The sequence below is a fragment of the Pezoporus wallicus genome, unplaced genomic scaffold, assembly GCF_028554395.1.
Source record: "Pezoporus wallicus isolate ANWC-B61680 ecotype Strahan unplaced genomic scaffold, APGP_CSIRO_Pwel_v1 contig_4816, whole genome shotgun sequence".
NCBI lineage: Eukaryota > Metazoa > Chordata > Aves > Psittaciformes > Psittacidae > Pezoporus > Pezoporus wallicus.
Window position 1 is genome coordinate 3818548 of NW_026640990.1, and position 24001 is coordinate 3842548.

The following is a 24001-nucleotide window of genomic DNA, read 5'->3' on the forward strand; positions in this document are numbered from 1 at the left end:
TTTTCCAGTGGCGTAAGTGGCGTTTGCCCTCCACAAGGACCTGACCATCAGTATTGTACCAGCTGTATCCTGACCTAGGTAAAATGTAAATTGCAACACTGGCTGCTAAAATGATGAAAATCACTTCATGTGCTGTCAGTGCTTCAAAAGCTGGCAGCCCTAAGAACTCAGAAATGCTGACAAACTCTCCTGAAGCCAAGTGCTTTTCAATACAGTCCAGAGCTTTGCAAACCAATCTCAGGTGAGGACCGCTTCCTGTGTGGGTCAGCAGATAAAGCAGCAGACTGAGCTGGATCTGTAGCAGTGGTGTTTCCTCAGGTGCCAAGCTGGGGTAAAATACATCATCGCCATGTTGTCTTGAAAGCCACATAGAACTGAACCCTGAGTAATAAAATGTCTTTACTGCACCCAAGCAGAAGCCTGCAACCCACAGCAGTGCTGCCTAAAACACTCAGTTTCAGGCATATTTATTATATCGTGGTCCATCGCCTATGATATGCAAGAAGTGCATGCCATCTACAGGAGATATACGGTTTATTTATGTCATCTGCAGTGGGTTGGTTACTGGTCTGACTGATACACACTGGGGAGAAAATGGCTTTCAGTAGTGTTTTTCCTGGGTTTGATGGGGCAAAAGAAATTAGAGGAGGTCCAGAGTTATCACATGTTAGAGAAGAAGGCTGCACGTACCCCTGTTGCACAGGTCCCTACCCGACACCTGTGGCATCTTTTGCATCTCAAGAGGAGGGTTTTCCTTAGCTTTGCTGAGGATGTGCTGACTGCTGTGCTTTCCCCCTGTTCCCCCACCTGGGGACAGCCTGCCAAGTGATGGCTGGTCACACTGGTAAGACAAGGAAGTGGGTCAGACAAAAGAAACCAAGAGGAAAAGCAGTAAAAAAACAGGGGTGGTTAACAGCTGGCCTTGTGAAGCCACACAGCCTTAGGGTGCAAGAACACTGCCAAAAACACATTATCCAAGAGTTTTAACACAATTTATTTTATGCTTAAATAATCAACTAGATCATCCAGTGTTTGTTGTTTTCATACATATGTAATTAGAGCTATTATCAATGAATGCTGTTTCCATATGAATATAATCAACAAATTAAAGTATTTCACCAAAACCCAAATAAAAATGCCCTTTAAAACACAGCAGCCTTAACAACCTAATATTACACTGCTAGGATGATTACAGATGATTGGCTTACTGAAAGATTCTACATCTTATAGCCAGTACACAATACAGTAATAATTTTACAGCGTGCTGCCAGTCTATTAGCTAATAATTTCTCTTCAGTTCATTTAAAAATATCCCAAACTTTTGCTCCTTAGAGCACCAACCCACTTCTAAAGCTGCAAGCATTACCCCCGTTATAAAGCGAGAACAGATAGCACCCCCCTCCCCATAATGCAACTACTGTATATGTTATGGGGTTTAGGTCATTTCATTGAAAAATTGGCAACAGCAACAAATATTAGATGAAGGGCTTTGTGTTTACAGATAAAATCTTATTTTTCATGTTGCAATATAGTGTTTGCAAAACTGGAAAAGATTTAATCAAAATAAGGTGAAACACATGCATCAAAATATTAGTACTCTGAAGAAAAATTTTCACAGAACTACAGAATTCCTCATTTTGGGAATCATTTAAATTTGCAGCAGATTTTAAAGATTTTTTTAAAATCAAGCTAGCGTTTTTGCATATACAAACATTATAATTGCTAATATACAAGAATCTGTGAAGATACACCCAGAATATCCCTGTAGGTGCAGCCATTTGAGACACCTAGCTTGCTCAATGCATTTGCAATATTCTGTTTGTGATCGAAAAGGCAGTGCCTTATCAACATTTATTCTATTTTGTTAGAATTTATACAGTGTCATTTATTTACAGCAAAACTATTGATGTTTAAAAAAGAAACAAATAGTGTTTTATACCCTGACAGTTTGGGTCCAAGAAAAATAAGGCGAGCTGTTCTGGATTTTAGTAATTTTAGTGTCTTTCCATGGTTTAACCATTTCGTCTTCATACATCCCCCCGGGCCACAGGAATTTATTTCTTTTGAGATGACATCAAACTGCTTGAAAGAAGCTGTTAACAGCATGGCATCTTGTATATACACTGCATCGGTAACTGCGCACCCTCCGATTCTGTGAATGAACGTGAATTTCCATGCTCTGTAAATTGGCTCATGCTAACTTAATTTTTTTATTTTTTTATTTTTTCATAAAACCCATGCGGTTAATGTGTGGAAGCAGCAAACACACGCACACTTTTATAGGTGAATGCTTAATTCCTGTTGATTTCTCTTCCGTGAGTGTCCCTCTAGAATACTGGCAGTAAAAGCACACAGTCCTATGGAAAAAAAAGATGGCACATATCATTTCAGAATACCTTGTTAGAATCCATTTCCCACCTTTCCCTGACTAAACAGAAAAGTTCTAATTGGTACTGTGGAATTCTGCAATAGGATAAGTCACACAATTTCTAGGTAAGCAGGGACATTAGTGGAGTTCCTGGCATGAAGAGAAAATGCAGCTGCAGATGTCCACGTTGCTCGTGAACTGATTTACAAATATGTTTGCAACACTCTGCATTTTATCACCCCAGACAACGTATCAGCTCATCAGATCCAGTGGTGACAAGGATTAGGTTCTGTCTGTAGTGGAAGAAATATCATGCTTTCCAGAATGAGAACACTGCTGCTTTCACAGCACATTTTTGTTTATTGTGCACAACCATCCCCGCAGTGGTGAGAAAACCCGCAATCCTTGCACGTCCACCTCTGCCAGTTGCTCGGGAAACATGACTGGGAGAGCTAGGAATGTGGAGTCCAGCCTTTAGGAGGCTTGGCGAAGGACAAAACGAGGAAGAGGAGCAGCCCCATCCATCTCCTGTCTGGCTTCTGTGAGTGGCACCAAGGAGACAGGGAGTCCAGCTCCTGCTCTCTCGCCTATCCATCGTGCAGGCATACATGCAAGGAAAGCAAGTTAGTCACATCTGTTGTACAACAGTGATGTCTTGCAGCAAGGATGCAGGAAGCAGAAATAGAAACACACCAGCAAAGAGAGCTGGAAGACCTGCAGGTTCCCCAGCACCTGGGCACTGTCTGGATGTGTGTCTTGCGCAGCGCCTGCAGGATTCAGGCTGGCATGGACATGCCTGTTTATTAATCAGGTCACAGGTCCACACATGCTTCCCAGGAGTGCTCACACTGTCCTTCTATGCTAAAACAATCTGTCCTTGTCCACATCTATGGCCGCCATAAATCTATCCTGTTGCTAAAAGCTGCCTGTTCACCTCGCCAGCTCGCACTGTGCTGTCCAGCAGAACTGCATGCAAAAGTGCTTGTCTTTTTCTTTCAGCCTATATTTTACAATGGATTTATTTGCAATGGTGACAAAGATGTTTTACAGCAAAATCTAGCCAATATTGTGCTATTTTCAAACATACAAAAGAAAAGCAACACCTCTGCCTCCCAAACAGGATTTTTTTTCTCTTTTGTGATCATGAAACAAATCGGTTTTCTATGACAATCTCTTCTATGCAAATACATCCACTTCTGTAGTCAAATAAAATGTTTTCAATAGACTCTTGACTGGACTCACAACTACTTAACACACATTTGGTAATGCTTATCATATCAAAGTTTGGACCACTGAGATTCATCTTAAAGGACAAAGTTTCCCCCGATCAAAGGTTTATTATGTAAGGAAGACTACCCAAGTTCCTCAGGGGCTCTAGCACAGAAAAGTTGCCTACTGGAAATCAGAGGAGAAATGCATCAGTGGTCATGGGAGCAAATGTGTTTCTGAGGAACTCACAACTGTAGCTTTCTGAAGGCCAGAATATGTTTCACATATTAGGCAAGGACTGCCTTATTAATGCCATATGGTGTTAAAATTAAATGCTTCTCCCTTACACCCAATGTGTGTTGCATGATGTTTGTATGCCAGCAGGCTCTTTATCTGCAATGCTTATGGGGTTCAGTGCCCCATCTTGCCTTCAGTGCCTTTGGATTCACAAATTTCCACTGGTCCCACCCTGCAGACTGGCAGTAGAGAAGCACTGGAGCTGACTTGGGTCACAATTTCATACAAGCAGTGCTTTCCCTTTGGCTTGCTTTCTTTTGTTGAGCTCTATGAAGGAGAAAGGTGTGTCAAAAGAATCACTTCCGTTTTCAGAGCAGCAAGTCGCATGAAACAGCATTATTCTATTAGTCCACATGGGAGGGCTCTCAATAAAAGCAGGAATTCAGTGGTCATGCTCGGTGGACGCAGTAGGTGCTTACCAGATGCTGAAAGCATGCCAGTCACCTCAAAGAGCTCGCTCCTTAGGGTTTGATCCCATAATGCCCTCAGCTAGATCCCACACACTGTGTGCTGCTGCTCTTAAATGGCACTACTCATATGCAGAAAGCCTGTACAACCAGGTGTCTTTACATTGCAGCAGTTGGAAGGGACAAATGACACAGGAGAGTCCCTGCTTCTGTCCTTTATCTCCACATCACTATCTGATATCTTTTCCACGTCCTGTTTATCCTATTCTTAAGTCCTACAGTCAATCTTGTTCCAGATGTATAAGGAAAGGATAACACATAGACTTGCACTTCATAAACTCTTCCTCTTCCCAATTCCTAAAACCCACCAAAGTTAAGAAAAGTTCTGAGTAGAAAAAAGACATGAAGGTCCTAAAAATGCACACCTGAAGACAGAACTGACTGACCATCAATGATATACACAGACTGGCTACTCCTTTATTTACAAGCACATTTGCTGTTGACTATAGCTACGTGATCATGACAAAGCAGCCTCTGGCTCCACAGTGCTCTGGCGTGCTGTTACAGAGCCCCTGGTAGGGTGTCTTAGTCTGTGCATTTGGGTTTAGTCTGGGAAACCCTTATACTGTCAGCTGCTGTTTTGTAACAATCATTAAGGCTGGATCAATAAAATTCACAACAAACAGTTGGTAAGGATTATTTGTTTGCAAATACTGAGACACTTCACTGGCTCTTAGAAGGACTTTGACTTGCATAACTGCCCTGAGATCAAATGCCCAACAGCGAAAGAAGCTTTTCTCTCCCAGTAGATTTACTTGTGTCCAGCTCCTTTACTATTTGTGTTGAAGCTGACTTTTAGGAGTAGAGAGTGCTGTGCATTCCAAGCACTAGACTTTGTAAAACTCCCCGAAAACTTACACACGCCTCAGTATTGCTTTGCTTTATGTTCCAAGGAGAAAAAGCCAGTTTCTATATATAAACTCAAGGCAATTTTCTGCTTACAAGGCCAAGGGCCATCTATTCAGCTCAAAAGCAATGTCAAGGTAGGAGAGGTAAGCCATTGTGCAGCCCAGGTGCTAGCCCCCATGCTGTGCAGCGCTGTGCTGGCAGAAGGCTTGAGCAGCAGAAGAAAATTATCACACTGACCGTTCAGTGGTTGGCTTTCAGCTTTCATGAGTAACTTTTCTTCTCCACATGTCTGACTTCTTTCTTTGTCTTAACCTTATAAGCTTCTCCCTGCTTTAAAGGAAAAGTATAAACATTAACATAGTTTTCAGAGAGTGCTCGTAATTATAAACCTGCTTCCGAAACAGGCTCCGCATTTTGCTGTAACAGTACAAGCAAAAAGCAGTTAAATCACATCAACACTTCATTTCAAAGATACACACAATCTACTTATCCACTCTGCTGAGCTGCAAAAGCACAGGCCTGAAATATCATCTTCAAATAGCAAACACAGGTCTACAGTTTCAGTATGACCCTGGGCTGGACTGTCCAATGTCTGGCAGCCCTTGGCAGAGCCCCTGCCATCAACTGCAGTAAGATTCAGCGCCACTGTCAAGGAAAATCACCTTTCCCAACTAGCCTCCTGGGACAGCTGGGATCGGCGGACATTTGCAACAGCATAGGCTGTGGCTGCTCTTATGATGTTTCACAACGTCTGTGCTTTAAAGTGAGTTAGTAACGGAATAAAGGCATGAGGAGGAAAGCCAGCAAAACCCACCACTGTAGCAACACATAAGACCAATGACAGTGACAAGCAGTGCAGGTTTCAATGTCTTTAAACCAGCAAACCCCAAAATAAAGTTCATCTTTGCTCATTAAAAGCAGCTCAATAATTATCTAAAAATAAATACTCCAGTAATCACAAGCCTCATTCACATCAGAGAAAGGCATCTGTTTACGTGTGGTTATCGGCAGAATTTACCCCTTGGGTGATCTGCATTGATGTATTTGTAACTATTTGTAGCTTCCGACTAATCTAATCTGGCGCAGCAAATTGAAAATGTTTCCCCTTTGCTGGGCAGGATTTATTTTTTCCCTGATAGAGGCCTATAAAAGGGGGATGGGAATATGTTTGTTTCAACTCTCTTATTTCTGTGTCATCATCCCTTCCCCCTCGTATTTTCTTTCCTCATTATTTTTTTTTAGTTACCAGCAGATAAAGGGTACTTGTTACCTTTCTATGTTTCCGAATCTCTCTTTACTCAGACAAAAAATTCCATTAACACCAATGACAACTTAAAGGGAGCAAGGACTTCCCAGGGCCATGTGCTGAGGAACACGGCATGAGCTCTCCTGAAGCCATTTGTTTCCAGAGGTGCTGCCCGTTCCTCTGACGCCTCCTTGGGACAGAGGACAGCCTGAGGCACAGCCTACCCTATCTGCACCTGCTCATACACTCAGAGACCCCCACAAGAAGGGCTGGGACAAACAGGCTGCCCTTCCCACTACTCTCCTTTATTGTTAGGGGTGGTAAAGGCTGGGCATAGTCTGGCCCTGGAGAAGGAATTCTGATTTTATTCACCAGGGATGAAATCTTGTCTTGGTGCTTGCCTGTAGAGGATGCCATTGCTTGGATATCCTGAAAACCCTCAGTCACTAGCACACAGGTACTATGCAGGTAAGCGAGAAGCCGGTGGAGACCAAACTGCAGCTCATTCCTTTGGGCTGGTAAAAAAGCAACACGCTAACCCTACAGGTGTCAGGCACAAGTTCTGCAAGGGCTTAAACAAACCCAGAGGCATGGCTCATCTTGATGGCACAAACCGGCCCCAAAACAATGGTTTATGCCTGCTGCCTGTTATACAGAAACAGACCTTAATGCTTCTGAAAAAATTCAGCCAGGCCACCTTGACACAGCCCCTGCGCACACACAGCACTGACAGAGACCCTCCTGCCCCATTACCCAAACACACAACTTGTCAATAACTGCAAACACCGCACTTTGCCAAGGCTTCTTGTTAAATGCAAACTCCCAGCCCTTTAGCAGCACTTTCTAGCAGTCAACACAACCCTCTCCATCTACTGTTATTTCCTCATAGTCCCCGTTCCATTACCATTTCACCAACTCTCCTCTCATGGGGGATAACAATGCGTCTTAATACCTTCCGGGTGATCTGTAGGAAGTAATACATGAAAAGTATTGATTTTTTCCCCTCTAGATTCTAAAGGGAGAAAGTATGTTATGTTAAAAGAGGTTACTTGAATGCAAAGACTCAGCAGTGATGTAATTCATGATTACTTTTCTTGTGATGACGTTGCCTTCTTCGTCGGTAAACTGTTCCTCTGTTACAGATTCACCAGGAATGTTTTTTGCTTCCTCACCCTAAAGAACGTGTTATAAGATTAGCAATACAGCCTATGTTCTGTCAAACCCACACATACTTCCACAGCAATTCAAGCAACAAGCACATTAGTTTCAACTTTACGTAACATTTTTCTTTATGTCACACGAATAGTATGAAAGCCTTGCTCATTTAGCATGCCAATACCTGTGCATTTACTGTACAGAATGTGTCCTTAAAACCTGTAATGAGCTTCTAGCACATTGCTCTTTTTAACTAATTCATGACATGACACTGCCCGGGCAACAAATTGTTTTGCAGTCAGTCTGACTCCTATGAGATGGAGGCACAAATTCCTGACAATATAATTTCTAATCAGACATCCATTAGATTTTCATAGCCACTGGGTGCTCAGCACACACAGAAACATGGCCTAACGCCAAAATAAGGTGGAAGAAATTTGGGACATAAAAAGACAGCCCTGCCTATAGCTTGCATCTTAAACACATGCATAAAAGACTTGTCAGTATTTAAAACGGAGAAAGGTATCTTACGTGACACTTTTCCTGGCACAGTAATGCCTGCTGACCTGCTGAGGAGCCTCAGTCTGGTGCATGACTTATGAAATCAGCAGCAGTTCTTGTAGTACCAGCAATTTATAGGACCAGTGTAAATAAATGCAAATGCAGTTTCCTAACTGCTATGCTAGTGACTAAATACCACTACAAGCATTATTGATCAAATTATAAATGAATGACATTAGAGTGTAAGGCTAGCTGGTGATTGTAAACTTATGTTCCAGAAGACCTGTGGCAGTTTTACCTCATAAAGTCATGCTTCCAAACCTCTCAGCAATCACTGCATTTAATGCTTTGAAAATATCCACTGTCTTGCTTACTTATTTCACATAAATAAAACAAACATAATCATAATACAGCTGGCCTGCATTTGAAAAATTTCCACAAATAACCCTTTAAACAAACAAGAAAAATAATTAAAACTTTTATTCTTCCCTCACCCTCAACCCACTATGCAAGAAATAGCAACTAGAAAGAGGAAGCAGAAAGAAACACTGCATAAAACATCTCAATATTAACAGCAAAATAATATTTAAAAAGAGAGTATTACAGCTCAATAGCAAGCTTTCATAATGCTTCCACATACTAAGTAGCACAGGGTAAATAAAATTTCTGTTTACTGTGGTCTATATGCTACAGTCATCTATATAAGCTCCTAGCACTGCTCTATAATGAACAAGTACAGTGATGCTTTGTTTATTTTTTTATCTATTTACCCTACAAACACTCCTTTTTCAAAATGCACATTACATGAGGTCTGTATGCTACTCCTGAGCTCTAAACTGAATAATTATTTCCTTTTGTTTACAAGCCATTTGTGGTCCTTTCTATTGTCATGTTTTTCCATTTTCCTCACTTCAGAGGGATTGCAGCAGGCAGAAGCCAGAGTGGAGCACTGAAAAGCAGAGCCCTGCTGCTAACCGAGTACCCAGTCAGTGTTTGTCATTATTCAGAAGTGCAGAATTTTTGCTTATTTCATCTTGAACGCTGTAACAAAATCACCATTTGGTAATTAAGTAATTAAACAGTTTCAGACATTTTACATGTCTCTTCCCCTGCATAGGCTATGTAGAAACTGTAAATCTTGAATTTTGATGCTTTAGTAAGCATCACGAAGAGACAGGAAGTTTCCACAGCAAGGTGGACATCATTGCATACAGACATAAGGATGAGGACCTGCACCTGAGAAACATCCAGGGCTGAAGGGACCTAACTGAGGTCCCCAGGCCTGGGAATGATGGTATCCCAAGAAGCAGCACAGCAGAACAAATGGCTGCTGAAACCTTTACATGGGGCCGAGGCTGGTCCCATACAATTTGTTCCTCAGAAGGACTCTTCTGTGGGGCCAGGAAAGGAGAAATTACATACCTGCCTAAGCACTGATGTCAGGAGGAGGGAAGTAACAGGCTGCCCCCACAGTGAGCAGGGCCCCAGTGATGGTGGCCCACTCCTTCCTTTCTCATGAGCGAGACAGCAGAAGTGAGAACAGCACTGGGACTGCTGCTGCGGCAGGCAGGCAGTTTTGTAAAAGTTTTGGGAACTGAAACCTGTAGGGTTTCCAGGCCACAACAAAACAGGGGGAAATACTGATTCTGGAGACTTCATACTTTAATCAGAAACATAACAGATGGGGAACTAGCCACAGAGTTCCTTCCCTGGCCTCACACCCATGGGCTCAGAGACTCCCCGGCAGGGTTTCACAGAGTGCCCTAAAGAACAAGAAGGAACTTTGGCCCAGATGTCCCTCTTACCCCATGGAGCACAGACGTATGGAGGCATTCCCTCTCATGAACAGGATCTCCAAATCACTACAATAAAACCCATGAAAACCAGAAATAAAACATCGTGGCCAGTAGCAAGGTCACCAGACTACCTGGCACAGTAATATTATTTATGTGTACTGGTCCTTTGACTCCTTACTGCTGCTATGAGCAAGGTTATTCCTTAAAACAAGTTAGTGAGAATTACTGTGATCAGCTTCAAAATGAAAAATGTATCAAAGCACTGAAAGAAGTGTCTTGGAAAAAAAATGCAGTTTTAAAGCTATGATGAGTCTTGTTTTTTAATTAGCTACATGCTCCTTTAAGCACGGTTTAAGGATAAATGCTGTAAATACTCAGCAGTCAGCGTGCGTGAAATCCAGCTTTCATAATTCTCTTGCTGGTGGGTAGTTAAACAAATTGCAGGCAGGCTCACAATTGGCAGGAGGTAGATCTGAGTTACTGACATTTGTAATCCTATGCAGTTATAAAGATGGATGTTTGTGAGGAAAAAAAGCCCAACAAAACTACCTTATCCACTGGCAGTTTTACTTGTCAGATATCAAACCAGCTTTGGGTTAGAATGGCACATTAGATGACCTTGTCAACAAAAACTGTTTCTAAACGCAAAGCTGCTGCATCTGTGTCACAGCTGAAGAATAAAATTATTTCTGCTGCATCACACTTATGTGAGCTTTATTTTACCCTTGACCAGTTAAAATCACTGTCACAGTACCAACAGCTTTAGAAAAGCAGGGAGAAAACTTAATACCATGATTACTGGAAGCTCGGTTATATCCCTGGGACTAGACCATACAAAGGCAGTCTGTAAGCCTCAGCCCCAGAACATGCCAGGAAGCTTTGCACAGCAGAGTGCTTTAATGTCACCCTGCTCACTGGAGTGTAGTCCTGCCAAAACCAGCTGGTATCCTCTCTCTGCTGCTCTCCAGGGCAGGAGAAGCAAAGAGCAGCTTCCTCAAAGTCTTCCGCCAGCTCCATTGATTTTCTTAAGAGTTACTTGCAGATTACGGGTGTTCCCAGGGACCTCCAGATAAATGGAGTTATACAGTCGGTGCCGCAGTATTGTGCCAAAGTTCACTGCAGATTTGAGCTCTGGTTTTCTTTCACGTTTTGTTACTAGAGGGATAATAGTCCCTTTTATACATCTAGTGTTGTTGTAACAGCGGAGGAAAAAGGTGTGGCTGGATGTCTCTTACCCAGACAGATAAAAAGGAATTTAAAAGCAGGTGGAAATAAACAAGATGGGAAGATCCTAAATATTTAATTTCACCAAAGACCAGAGGCAGTGGGAACAGAAGCTGTACAGAGTGCTCAGACCTTTTCCCTTACTGGTCTAAGCCACTACCAAGACATAATCCTCGAGATCACATTCCTGTAATGCATGAACAGCAGCTGCGCCTCTTGTCTGTCTCCTTGGGGTCTCAAGCTTCTATGGCAGTGGCAGTAGAAACAAACATCTTTCATTAAGGCAATTTTCATTAGTGAGTTCTGCCTACTCAGGGAGACCTTGCTAATCAGATGCCACAACTCAGCCTGTGCCTGTGCTGAGTCTGGACTTGCAGATGTATTGCTAAAGCCACGGGGGCAGGGGGAGGGAAACCCGACAAACCAACAGGCAAGCCAAGGAGACCTGAAAGGAAATGGTGCTGCAAATGGGGCAGGGCATAGTCCAATACTGAAAGCTGGGTCATAGGTCTGCTGCTTGTTGCATGGAGCATAACATGATGGACAGCCCTTACAACAGCACTTGCAGTCTGCGTTTTAATTTATCTCTGCGTTATTATCTCACTGAGGCCAGCAGCTCTGACCCTACCGGTCCCTTCCAGGGTGAGGGCACCTATGGAGCAGAACAACTCTGTAGCTCTCCCAGCCTGGCAGGGACTGCAGCAGAGAGGTTGTGCTCAGCTGACTACACACTCCCATGTGCCTTTCCCGGGGCACAGGCCCTTCATTCTTCTCATCTACAGGATGGCCACATTTTCACTTTCCATAATTTTCTTCTGAATAAGATAATGAAATCTGCTGGTTCTAGTTTTGACTGACTGCTGCTCAGGCTTCCATGCCACTCCTGCAGTGTGGCTGAAACAAACCCTCCACACAGTAACAGGGTGTTTCATGGGCAAAATGCACGGAAAGAGACAAATCTTTAATATAAATTGGCAAGAAATAATAGAAGTGCAAGGTAGAAAATTGCATCAGCTTTGAATAACCCCTTCTTAGAAATCTATTTTGTTTTCCATTACAGAATTCCACCATAAATGTTTTGGCAAGAATCTGACTAAACAGTTTTTGCCAAAAATTTGTACCCATGAAAGATTTAACAACCTTTGAAAAAGCATGAAAAATTAGACACTGATTTCTGTCATGAGTGAATAAAAGGAGCTTTGGATCCAGCTCTGAATGTGCACATTGTGACAGCACTCTTATTTTTCCCCTGTGTGCTAATTGCTCACATTCCTGCACTACCATAAAACCCCGTTTCTTTTGCAATGCTCCATCCCATCAATGCCATGTGAACAGAAGAGGGGAAAGGAAGAAAAACCAAAAACATCTGCACTACCTTGAGGTTAGAATATGATCCTATTACATGTGGAAATGGGCATCAGTCCTTGCTTGTCTGGTTTTATGGGCTCAGCCCTCTGAAGTGCTAACTCCCATGGGAATGTGCTTGAGAGTGCTGAACACTTAACAGGACTCAGCTCTTGGACTGCTGGGAAAATACCTTCAGGGAAGAGAAAAGCTTTTCTCCATATCTGGGGTAGGACAGAGAACTAAGGTAGCAGTTAAACGGAAATAACAGTGTTAGCAATAATGCAGAATGGCACTGAAAGAAAAACAAGTTGGGAAAGAAGAACAAAGGTAATGAAGCAATTCAGCCCTGAAAGTAGCTGTGGAGGCACATAGCAAAGCCTTTTTTTCCACAGGACTCAATTTACCTTCAAGGTTTTAGCATTACCAAATTTTACCCCTGCAGGCTACATGAGTACCTCTGTTGCTTTTAATGCAACATGAAGGCAGTAATGAATACATGCTATACTAAACCAACAGAGCTCCCATGTGCAGCTCTGCACAAGCTGTCAGAGCAGACTGGCAGCATGGCCACAGCACTGCCATCCACTTGTGAAGCCTGCGCCCAGTTTCTTCAGATGTTCTAATGGTTCTTATTCCAGAGAATGCAAACTCCACACAGATTTCTAGTGCTGGCTCCTAAGTAACAGTAACATGAGACAGTGTAAGACAAGTACTCCCATGGTCAAGGTGTGACTGCAGAAAAGCCTTGGGGCATTTCAGCATTAGTGTTTGGCAAGTTTACTGCTTGGGGGACAGAGGAGCCAGACAGAAAATACCCCTGCCTCCCACTCTGCATCATCACCATAACGACTATTTGGCTAGCCAAGAGTGTCAGAAAACACAGGAGTAGAAGGAGAGTCTGATTCTCCTCTTACTACTGCTCCATGCAAGCAATGCCAGCTATGCTCAGTGTGAGCCTCGGAGGGGGACTAGGGCTGTGGGACCGGGCATAGGACCCACTTGCTAGGCAAGCAGGCACTGGCAGGCAAGAGCCTGCAGCTCCCAACCACAGCCTGGGGCCCTGTGGCAGAAACACAGGAGTTATTTTTACTCAGCAGGCCGAGAGCATTGCTCCATGCCTTTGAGCACTGCATCCTGAGACCTCTTCCCTGAACAAGTTACTGTTCTTCAGCCTGTGCATGCTCTTACAGAGATTTCGGAGTTCCCAAACTGAACCTCAGGGCAGAAAACTGAAGTCCAGATCCCTACCAATGTTAAAGCTACATTCTTCCATTTCATACCACCATTTCAGGAACTTTACATGATCAAAATATATTTACTGAAATGGTTATTTCCACTATCAAACTCTTTCCCTAAAAGGCCTGATGATTGCTGCTTTGAAAATTTTTCTTGTTCTAAGCTTTTCTGGTGATGCAGAGTGGGAGATAAAAAAGAAGCTATAAATCATCAGAAAAATGACAGAAGTGTCACATGCATTTTCTAACCAAGAGAAAGGTACACTTCTAATCCAGTTCAGATCAGACACGTTCTCAACAGAGCAGGTTCAGCCGCCTTCAACTCACCATGCACACCCTCTTGACTGCATCTGCACTAGCTGCAGATTACAAAACTATATACACTGCTTTACCACTGCTCTGTTAAAAGTTCAATCCCAAATTACACCACAACATTTAAAAACAAATTTCTGTGCCTTTCGCTAAACTGTGTGGATGCACTTGGAAAGCAAGTGAAGGCTGCCTTTTAAATACTTTCTGTTTTCTACTCTGACATTTCCTGACTCCAAACCAGCGGACACTAAAATAGTTCAGACATAAATTGGGTGGAGGACCTCAGCCACAGGCCAACTATGCAGCCGTTAAAACTTTCAGCACATGGATACTTTACGTCCTACCAGAAACACTCTTAACAGCATTTGTGGGTCTGTTAAATCACCCACAGGCCACCTGCCCTGTTTGAAAATGGAAACCACATTTCTATTTCTTACTAGTCATGTCTTATCTGCAGAGGGAATTACTGATGAAGGGTTATATCCTGACCAGCCCAGGGCCATTCATGGAATACAGCAGGTTCTGCCTGTAAAGATGAGGTATCGGGCAAAACATTCACTTCTACTGAGCTAATTTTTGCAATTCCTGTCTTTTCCCAAATGGAAGCTTGACTGGTACACTGAAGTAGTTTAGGGTGAAGAAACTCGGAAATGGAATCCTACCTTTTCCAAAAGTGTCTGTATCTTGGACAGATCAGTAGTTGTGTGGAGCAACTTATGGGCCATCCACACCATACACAAGGTGCAGTGCCTGCATTGCATTCTCTTCTCCACTAAGCATGCAAATAACCATAATACAGATACGTGCAATCAGAGTGTCATGTATAACTTAGGCAAACTCAGCGAGTGCTGTAACAGCACTATGGTGGTTGGCTGTCTTTTTCATGGCTTGACTGCATGATTTTCTAGTAAGAATCTAATAAATCCTGAAAACTACTGAGGGATTAACATAATGGTTTCCAGTGCAGAATTATTTTCTTATGCTATTGCTGCAGGCAAATAATGCCATACTATATGAACACAAAAGAAAAAATATGAGGGCAAAAGCAGTTCTTTATATGACTGTGCTATTGTTATCAGTATATAAAGTACATTGTGCTGTAAATAAAGGCCATCTGTAAATAAATATACTAAATAAAGCATATTGAAAGCAATGCAAAGATTCTTATTAACTTTGGTAGGTTTCAAATCAGGATCACATGCTGTTTTGAGGAGGCTTTCCAGAACACATTAAGCACTTAGGGCCACAAGTTTCAACCAGAGCACATGGCTAATACTCTCCTGTATCCCACTCATGTACATTCCTGCAATTTTTAAACTTGTAATTTAGAGATACTTTTTTTTTAAGAAAACGAAAAAGAAAAGTCACTCATATCTGTCTGTAATTCATTTTGTTCTGCATCAGACCAACACACTGCATCTAGCTGTAGTCTTTAAGATGCCATGCAAAACAGTGGCAGTGAAGGGCACAACATGCCATGCAGCACAGTTGTTTTCCAGCATAAGACAACCATAGACTTCTGGGTTAAGCAAGGAAAGACTACCTAGCACTTGGTTATAAATACACACTGGCAATGGAAAGCAAACTACCAGAGGGACTCCAGTATGCCAAACCTGACATTCTGACACAGCACTCCAAACCCATGTACATGCCAGAGTTGCCTCAAGAATTCAAATCACAAAATACCTTCAGAATTAACCGCCGTCGATAAACTCTTGTAGTAATTCTCTGTTCTTCATCTGAACTCGAATCACTCTCAAGCTCACTGTCACTGTCACTACATTCCTAATAAATGCAGTTTTAGTACATTTGAACAGCACATTTGCAAGACAGAACATGCTGATCAGGACTAGGAGAAGAAAACAGAGGTTATAATGGACAGTGTTTTTTCTGCCTCTATTATATACATAATGATTCGCCTTTTTGCTCTTGATGTATATGGTGAGAAGAGGCCTTTTTGTTCCTCAGCATGCTGCAGCTTGATACCAGGTATGGAACATCTCAGCAGCTCTTAAGTCTAAGGAAAATGGTATTTGAAATGCATCTGACCTGTGGAATTCCTAAATCTTATACAGTAATTAAAAATCTTGTGTACAAAAAAAAACCTCTTTGTTTTTTCCTCTTCAAAAATTAACATTTAAAACAGATTTTATAAACTCACAAGGTATGGGAAGTTAGTTCCCTCATAGAGTCACACAGAAAGATTCAGTGGAGCAAGCACCTTCAAAAAGATTACAAATGAGCATTCTGAAGAACTTCTCCATGTAAATGGCTTTCCTGCTCAGTATTTATCTACTTTTAAGTAACAAAACTGTGGTGTGAAGTGCAATCATTCTTTACTTTTTAAGAAGGGAACTGGACCATAGCTCAGGGCAAGGGGGAACAACCTGATATAGGTCTCAGCTTGGTGCCAACAAGTACCACAATTGCAAGCAGGCACCTACTTCATCCTGGGGCCCTCTGACAGCCCCAGTGTTTTCCCCTTCAAATTCCAAGTAGCTCCTCAGCTTTGGGGCTGAGCGGCTCCGTGTGCACAAGCCTGGCAGAGGGCTTTGTACCTATGTGTGTGATGGACCCAGGACAGAGGCTTGTCTCACATGATATTTGGCTGAATCAACCTTTTCTGATCACAAAAATCTGAAAATTTTCTCTGTAACTACTTAATGAAAGCCCAAACCTGATTTTAAAGTAATGAATAGTGGATATTGCTAACTGCATTTCTGTTTCTCTCTTTGAATCTGACCCAAGGCATCCCAAACAAGAAGCAGTTCTCAGAAATTATGTGTAAAATAAGAGTAGGAATAGGTGGGTGGGTGGAGGAAAAAAGGACTATAAAACAAAAAGCACTTAGGGCAGGATGACAGTATTCATCTGCATATAAAATCTCCTGCTGTTCTCTGATCCTAACTAAGCATATATACATGCAAAGAAATCATACTCCAATCCTATCCAGAAGAAGTAATAAAAAGCATAAGATTCCCACAGGGCACAAAGGTTTTGGAGGAAGAGTTCTTTTTAATAAAGAGCTTTAATAAAGAGTGGTTTATTGATGATGGAATTCTAATACTGGAAGTCACCTCAACCACATGGTGGACATCATCTTCTTTGGGGTAGTACAGTAACAGTGCTTTGCTCTGCTCATTTGAACAGACCACTGGAATCTGATGCTTGAGCATTTGCAGAGAATTATATGGCCTACACCATTGCTGCACTGCTTTTGTAAACTCCTGGGCACCTACCTGGACTTGGGACAAGGCCAACAATTTGTTTCATTCACGTCACCAGCTAGCAACCCAGTATCAGTCATCTGAGTTTATCTCTTGCTGCAAACTCTATGCCAAAACGTTGACGCAGCCCTCAGCCTGCAGCTGGATGACTTTTACTTCTTAGCTCTTTCCAAATGGGTCACAGAAAAAATCTCTTACTTGTGGAATTTGTTTCCCCTTTCTTTCCACATAAATAAATCTGTTTCTTCCATACTTTTCTCTTTATTGAGCATTTCTGAAGAACGTCTTGCCAAAAGACTGCAGTTGAAATTCTCTTTTCTATTTTCATGATGGCACATGAAGTGTCTCACCAGGAATTGGACTGTGTTAGCAATTAAACTATTGACTAATTCAAGTTAATTCTTGAAGGAATATCAACAAGATATTAGAACCAATTCTTGTCATTCTAACAAACACTAGTTTGCTACCCATTTGGGTTTTGTGAGAGATCCACTTTAGAAATGACATTATTTTCTGATACCAGTTTATTCAAAGATCATGTCTATAAAAAGACTTGTTATTTAGAAGATTATCAGCCATTATCAGAAAAGCAGGAGTAGCGCAAAAGGCACGCATAAGAAAAGCAAGATCTTGTTCTTCCTAATCCATACAGGGTATCCAAAATTAAAAAGCACACAAAAGGAGATGACAACTTATCTTCTCCCTGATAGGAATCTGGAGGGGGAAGTGCGGCACTGCTGCACACCCTCAGCATGTTAAAGTGTGCATCTATGCTTAGCCCTGCATTTAAATGTAGCATAATATAAGCCCGAGGTCTGCCCCAAAGCCTACTGACACTGAAGGAACTCTGCCATCTGCCTTTAACTGCCTCTGCAGAAGGCTCTTACTTACATTTTTAAAGTTTTCCAGTAATTAGTGAACATTAGGAAAGACCTTTGCTGCTTCAACTGTGTCACAAACTAATAACAAGATAATAGCAATCATATGCTGCATAACTGCTGAGACTGATTATGTTACCATCTAATAAAAGAACTCTTGGTTGTATAATCGAAAATGAACTAATTTAAACCTAAATGACTTATTGTAGCCCACCACTGCCAACATTTTATTGTGCTACAGTAAAAAAAACAACTATATCATGTAGACGCAATTCTACTGAAATATCTAGCCTCCAGAAGTTATAATCTCCTCCTGTATTACACGCAGGAAGAGACAATCTCAGCAGATAGAGGAACATAGAAGAAACTGCAATTCCCTCTTCCAGCCTGGTTCTCTGCTGGCCCTGTGGTCCATTTCATGGCAACCCTCCCACTGCTGAGGTGTGAGGTGTGCACAGCTACAAGGCTACAAGGCATTTTTTGAATGAACTTTGCTTTTAAGCTTCTGGGAAATAAATATAAGCAACTCAGAAAGCTATAAAAATCTTCATTGGCAGAAGAAAACTTATACTGAGGTTCTGAGTTAAGGATGCCAGGCAAGGTAGAACTGAAAGGGAGTACCTCTGCAGAATTTTAAGAAGAAAAACCCACCACCTGGAAAAGTGCTTTACACATTTGGCAATATTTTGATTCCTCTTGGCTGGATGCACCTTGAAGCTGGCATGAATGAGGCCATGAAACAAAAAACATAAGGAGGAGATTATACACTACCCAAAATTTACTTTTCTGCAAATTGACAGAGTGAAAAATGCAGGGGGAGTTGGGGACGAGGAGCAGGATAGAGACTGATGAGTCCCTATCTCTCTTCGCTCACTTCAATGTCACAAAAGAGTGGAAACCAGTGGCATCACCTTACTGGAACAGATGGAGGACAGCTGAGCTGTTTGGCACTGTTTGCACAGGTGGTATGTTGGGGCACGAAAGGGGGCTGCTCCCCAGCAATGTGGAACAGCAGTCCCAGAAGCTGTTCTAACCTCTTCCAGGGCTCAAGGCCAGTCAGGCAGAAGATTATGCAGCCCTGCTTGGCAACTTTGCCTTCCCCAACTGCACCTTATTCTATTCATACCACAGAATATAAATTTCCACTAACTTCCATTTTTCTTAATTTAGCAATAAACAGAAAAGTCATAAAGAAGGATTTAAAAAAAAAAAAAAAAAGGACCCCTGTCACAAACAACGTTTCAAGTCTTACAAAAAATTATGTCAAGCAATAGGGACTCCTCACACAGCTAATTATTACAGGGCACACTGTACCTTCTGTTCAGACATTACTGCTCCCTCCTCTTCCTGGATGCTTGTTCTTGGCTTGCCATCCTCAGAAGTAACCCAGCTCATCTTCTTCACACTGACAGGCACAGATGTTTTGTTGCTTTCTGTTGTTGGCTTGCTAGTCTCTTCCAAAGATTTTTGATATGCTGTTGATGATAACATTTGCTCATCAGCACCAGCTGAAATCTGGGGCTTTGTTTTTGGGGCTTCTTTGTCACTCTGTTTTCCCATATCATTTAAAGATTCCTGGGTGTAGGATTTAGTTTTCGCCTCTGCTGTGGATTCAGACAGGCTTCCATTTGTTTCTGGTTTCCCTGCTTCTCCTTTGGCATATGAGGTAACAGAATCCCTACATTGGTCCGAACTATGAGAAAATGAAAAAAGAATAGACAGATGTTCAGTGCTTATATCACATGCAGAAGGGCAAAGCACCGAGCCTCTCACTGAGCCTTCGTTCTTAGCACATACATTTCAGACAAAGTAAAATTTTAAATTCAGGTTGCAATCATCAATCTATCAAGGCTATTGCCTTGTTTTCTGCATCCTGGCATCTCTTCAGAAGCAATAAGAATATAGTGAACAGTAGAAAAAAGGCCAAATGTTAAATGTTAATCTCCTTCAATTTGGGGGGTGGAGAAAAAAGAGAGAGTAAAATATATAAAACCTACAATTTCAGAGAAGAAAGGCTGCAATTTCAAAGAAGAGAAGGCTGCATGGAGACCTCACAGCAGCCATGCAGTATCTGAAGGGGGCCTATGAGGATGCTGGGCAGGGACTCTTCATCATTAAATGTAGCAATAGGACAAGGGGTAATGGGTTCAAACTTAAACAGGGGAAGTTCAGGTTAGATGTAAGGAGGAATTTCTTTACTGTGAAGGTGGTGAGGCACTGGAATGGGTTTCCCCCCTGGCAGTGTTCAAGGCCAGGTTGCACAGAGCCTAGGATGACATGGTCTAGGGTGAGGGATCTCTGCCCATGGCAGGAAGGTTGGAACTAGATGATCTTAAGGTCCTTTCCAACCTAAACCATTCTATGATTCTATGAAGATAGAAACTTGACTGAAGTTTTTCTTCAGATTAACTAAAGACAGGCTTAACCTCCACTTCTGATACACCATTTTCTTCCCTTTTGCATTTTTGCTTGCTTTCAGATAAGCACTATGACTGTACACATGAAAATACTATAGCTATTTGCTATCTTACAAAAGATAGCAAAAATAATTAATCTAGCTAGAAATTGATATGCTATCTCCTTAAAGAAGCCCTTTTACTTCTAGAAGTGATGTATTTTACTAATTTAGCACCATGTAAAATGAGGAATAACAATGTCTGCTTAACAACAGAAATCACATCAGTAGTAGATCATGTGCTTTGCAATCCTGAAAGACAATGGGTTTACTAACATCAATGGCTGACTTCCTACTAGATTAAATAAGAGAGTATGTAATGCTACCTGGAACCTTAAAGCATCCTGAGTCACAGCTGCAAAGTACGCAAACTGCTGACAGACAAATGATCACTCTGCAGATAATCATTCTCTGCTGATTTACAGCAGACCTAGCTCCTTCAATCAGAAATCACGGGAGCCACATTCAGAACAAAGACAGGCACGAACTCTTCACCCAATGGGTACCAGTAAGGCTGAACACAGCAACACATACTGTGAATGTTGAAAGCTTAAGTAGGTCCGAGGGGAGAATGGAAAAGCTCATGCAAGAGAAATGCATTGAGGATAACTATGTAGAAAGCATCCATCTCAGCAGGTCATTATGCTGAAAGCAAGTGGAACTTGAGAGAGTACTCTAGGAAAACATCATATATGTCCACTCTCCTCCTCCTTTGAGCATCCTCTGCAGTCACTGCTGGGAGACAACATATGGGACTAGACGGATCTGGTATCCCCATTCTTACTTTCTTATGTCTTGTAACTCATCTCTTTAAAAGTCTATTAAATCAGCATGACGCAACAGGCTTGAAGGAAGTGTTGTTTATAAGTTTCAGCCACTTTAAGTCATTTTATCCACTAAACATAATTTAAGCTACTTCTGAAATACCTATGTGAAAAATGAAACCTGATAAATACACATTTTTAAAGACAAATATGTCAAAGGCCAAATCCAGTCAACTATTCTTTTTTCTTTTATATACATACATATATATGTATATATACATATTCTCATAGAATAGTTGAATAGCAGCCCCAGCACTGCTCTTGGAGGTAAAAGCAGCATGGCAAAGCTTGCTTCTACACACACATGCCTATACAAAGGTGCTCACCTATCATCCAAGCGATCTAGCAGGCTTCCCACCATTCTCCGTCCCAAGGTTGGTGGCTCAGTGACACTTGACGAGTCAGGCTGCCAACCTGTAATTGAAGACATTTCGAGTTCTGCTTGTTGAACACCTTTAAGAATTGACCATACTCTTTCTTCCGTCATCTCCTCAGACTCAGCTCCTTCTTCCAGGTGAATGTCCTCAAACAGAGATTTAAGTTTTTCTTCTGTCATCTCCTCATCAGTACCAGACTTTTCTCTCTCAGGCTGTTCAGTCCTTACTCCTGTTTTACTAGTCTCTTCACTCTGCCTTTGTTTAGCATCTTTTGATATCCCGCCATAGCTACCAAGATACCGTGGGAAATCCTTAAGGTCCACTTCCTCCAACTGGCTCTCGCCTATGGAAATATCTTTAGGTGTTCCTTCTCTAGGCACTGAGAAGTCAAGTTTGCTGTCATCCAGTGAAGTGTCTTCTTCAGTCACCACTGGCGGTGCTGCTGCTGTACCATCTACGTGTGCCTGGGAGGTCACTAACACATCACTCAGTCTACTGGGAGTTCTAAGGGGTGACTCTAGGCTAGAGGTGTCGCTAAAGAAATCGTCCTGATGGAAAGGGGTGGGTGGCACGAAGCGCAACCCAGTGGGAGTTTCCAGTTCCACTTGAATGGTGGGATAACCTAAGGAAGACAGCACATTTGGACTGACTGGGATGAAGCATGGAGCAACTAATAAGCAAATGTCACATGATTCATGAGTTACATAAACTATGAAACGTATGGGGAGATGCAGGTGTATAAGAACAAATGCAGTTCTGACAGATTATTTTACTTTCTCCTAGAGAGATGGAAGAAAAACTGAGTACTGCCAGTGACTAGTATAGCGAAGCCAGTACTTCTGACTATTTTGTAAATAGTCTGTAAAGATTTCAGCAATCGTTTTTGCAGCCATATAAACATTTTCAAGCTATAGTAGATTGTCTTATGAACATGCAATAAAGCAAATGTGAACAAGGGTGGTTGTCCGTTTATATCCAATACAATCTCTTGCAGCTGTATTGTGTAAATCTTTCATTCCCACTTTTTTGGGGGAACTTTTTTTTTTTTTTTTTAATTTGGAATTTTAAGAAGCAGATTTTAGAGACAGAAGTAGATCATAATGTATGACACCCCCTTTTTTGTCTAGGTGGGTATTATTTCTAAAAGAGGTCCACAATTTTAATATACTTCTATATAAAACCACACAATACCAGCAATACAATATTACTAATATATATCTCCAATTTAACCATAGAGCCACACGAATGGAACAGTTAAAGAATGAGGAACAGAAATGGATCCTGATGAGGATAGTAAAGAATAGTAGAGCTAAATATACAGCAGGATAAAAACATAAAAACAAAGTTAACAAAGGGATAAGAGAACACAAACACAGGGGACAGCTATATGAATATTTCAGGTACAGTAAAGTTATACAGGTGAGAGGACTGTGATGAGTAAGGAGATCTTGGTGATCTTGGAGAGTGAGGTGATCTTGGTGACATGGGTACAATCAGATACACTGATCAAATAAAGAGAGAAAAGAAAAATGGATGAAAACATGAGAAAACCATAAAAACAGATTAAATTGAATATACACATTAAAATGACAACAAAACCTGAAATTCGCTTTCCAGTAAACAACAGCTTGGCTAACCTACGAACTGAAAAAATACATGCCGTGGGGTTAACTTGGAATTGTGCTGCCTGCAAAGGGAGGTGCATTAAAGGTTTTGGTATTTTATTCCCTGAATCAGCTGAGAGAAAGGCAAAGGTGGTCTGGTCTTGGTGAGGAAAGGAAGCTTGAGGAAGGTTCAGAGAAGAGGAGAGACAGAAAGCAACTGCAGAGAAGCGTATTTTTTTTCCATAGAAACACTGAAGCTACTATTAAAGGCGCAAGCAACATTTCAAGAGCAACTTTCTTAAAATGTCAACAGAAAATTATTTCTGTCATGCAATGATTCAGTGACCAGCTGCTCAATAATGGATGCAAAATCCTACTAGAAAACAGAGAGAGACCAATACATACTTGAACAAATTACAAAAACAAAAGGAAATGCTACTTACGAAGGAAAGTAAGCTATTAAGGAGCTATTTATAATACATGTGACAAAAATCAAAGTAAAGAATGTAGCAACCCAATGCCTGTTAACTAACATTTAAAAGAAAAAACAATATTTAGCATTTTCAACATACTGATAAATATGTATACCTACGACAGCTTTGCTTTACAAGCAGAACTTTATCCTTTTAA

The 24001-nt window shown here is 41.6% G+C and overlaps 1 protein-coding gene across 7 annotated transcripts in view; it reads right to left on the bottom strand.

The window, feature by feature from the left end:
* Window positions 1–970: 970 nt before the first annotated feature.
* Window positions 971–24001, bottom strand: part of ANK3 (ankyrin 3) — a 378181-nt gene continuing 355150 nt past the window's right edge. For 2 of the 7 annotated variants that reach the window (XM_057421486.1, XM_057421484.1), the window contains 6 exons: window positions 21717–22389; window positions 19426–19804; window positions 7526–7609; window positions 7341–7400; window positions 5428–5520; window positions 971–2357 (listed from right to left, as the gene is read on the bottom strand). In XM_057421486.1, coding sequence (XP_057277469.1) covers window positions 5452–5520; window positions 7341–7400; window positions 7526–7609; window positions 19426–19804; window positions 21717–22389 — 1265 coding nt within the window. In that variant the 3' untranslated portion in view covers window positions 971–2357; window positions 5428–5451. Of the gene's footprint in view, window positions 2358–5427; window positions 5521–7340; window positions 7401–7525; window positions 7610–15692; window positions 15792–19425; window positions 19805–21716; window positions 22390–24001 lie in introns of all 7 variants that reach the window. The other 5 variants (XM_057421489.1, XM_057421485.1, XM_057421483.1 and 2 more) reach the window with 4 other exon arrangements.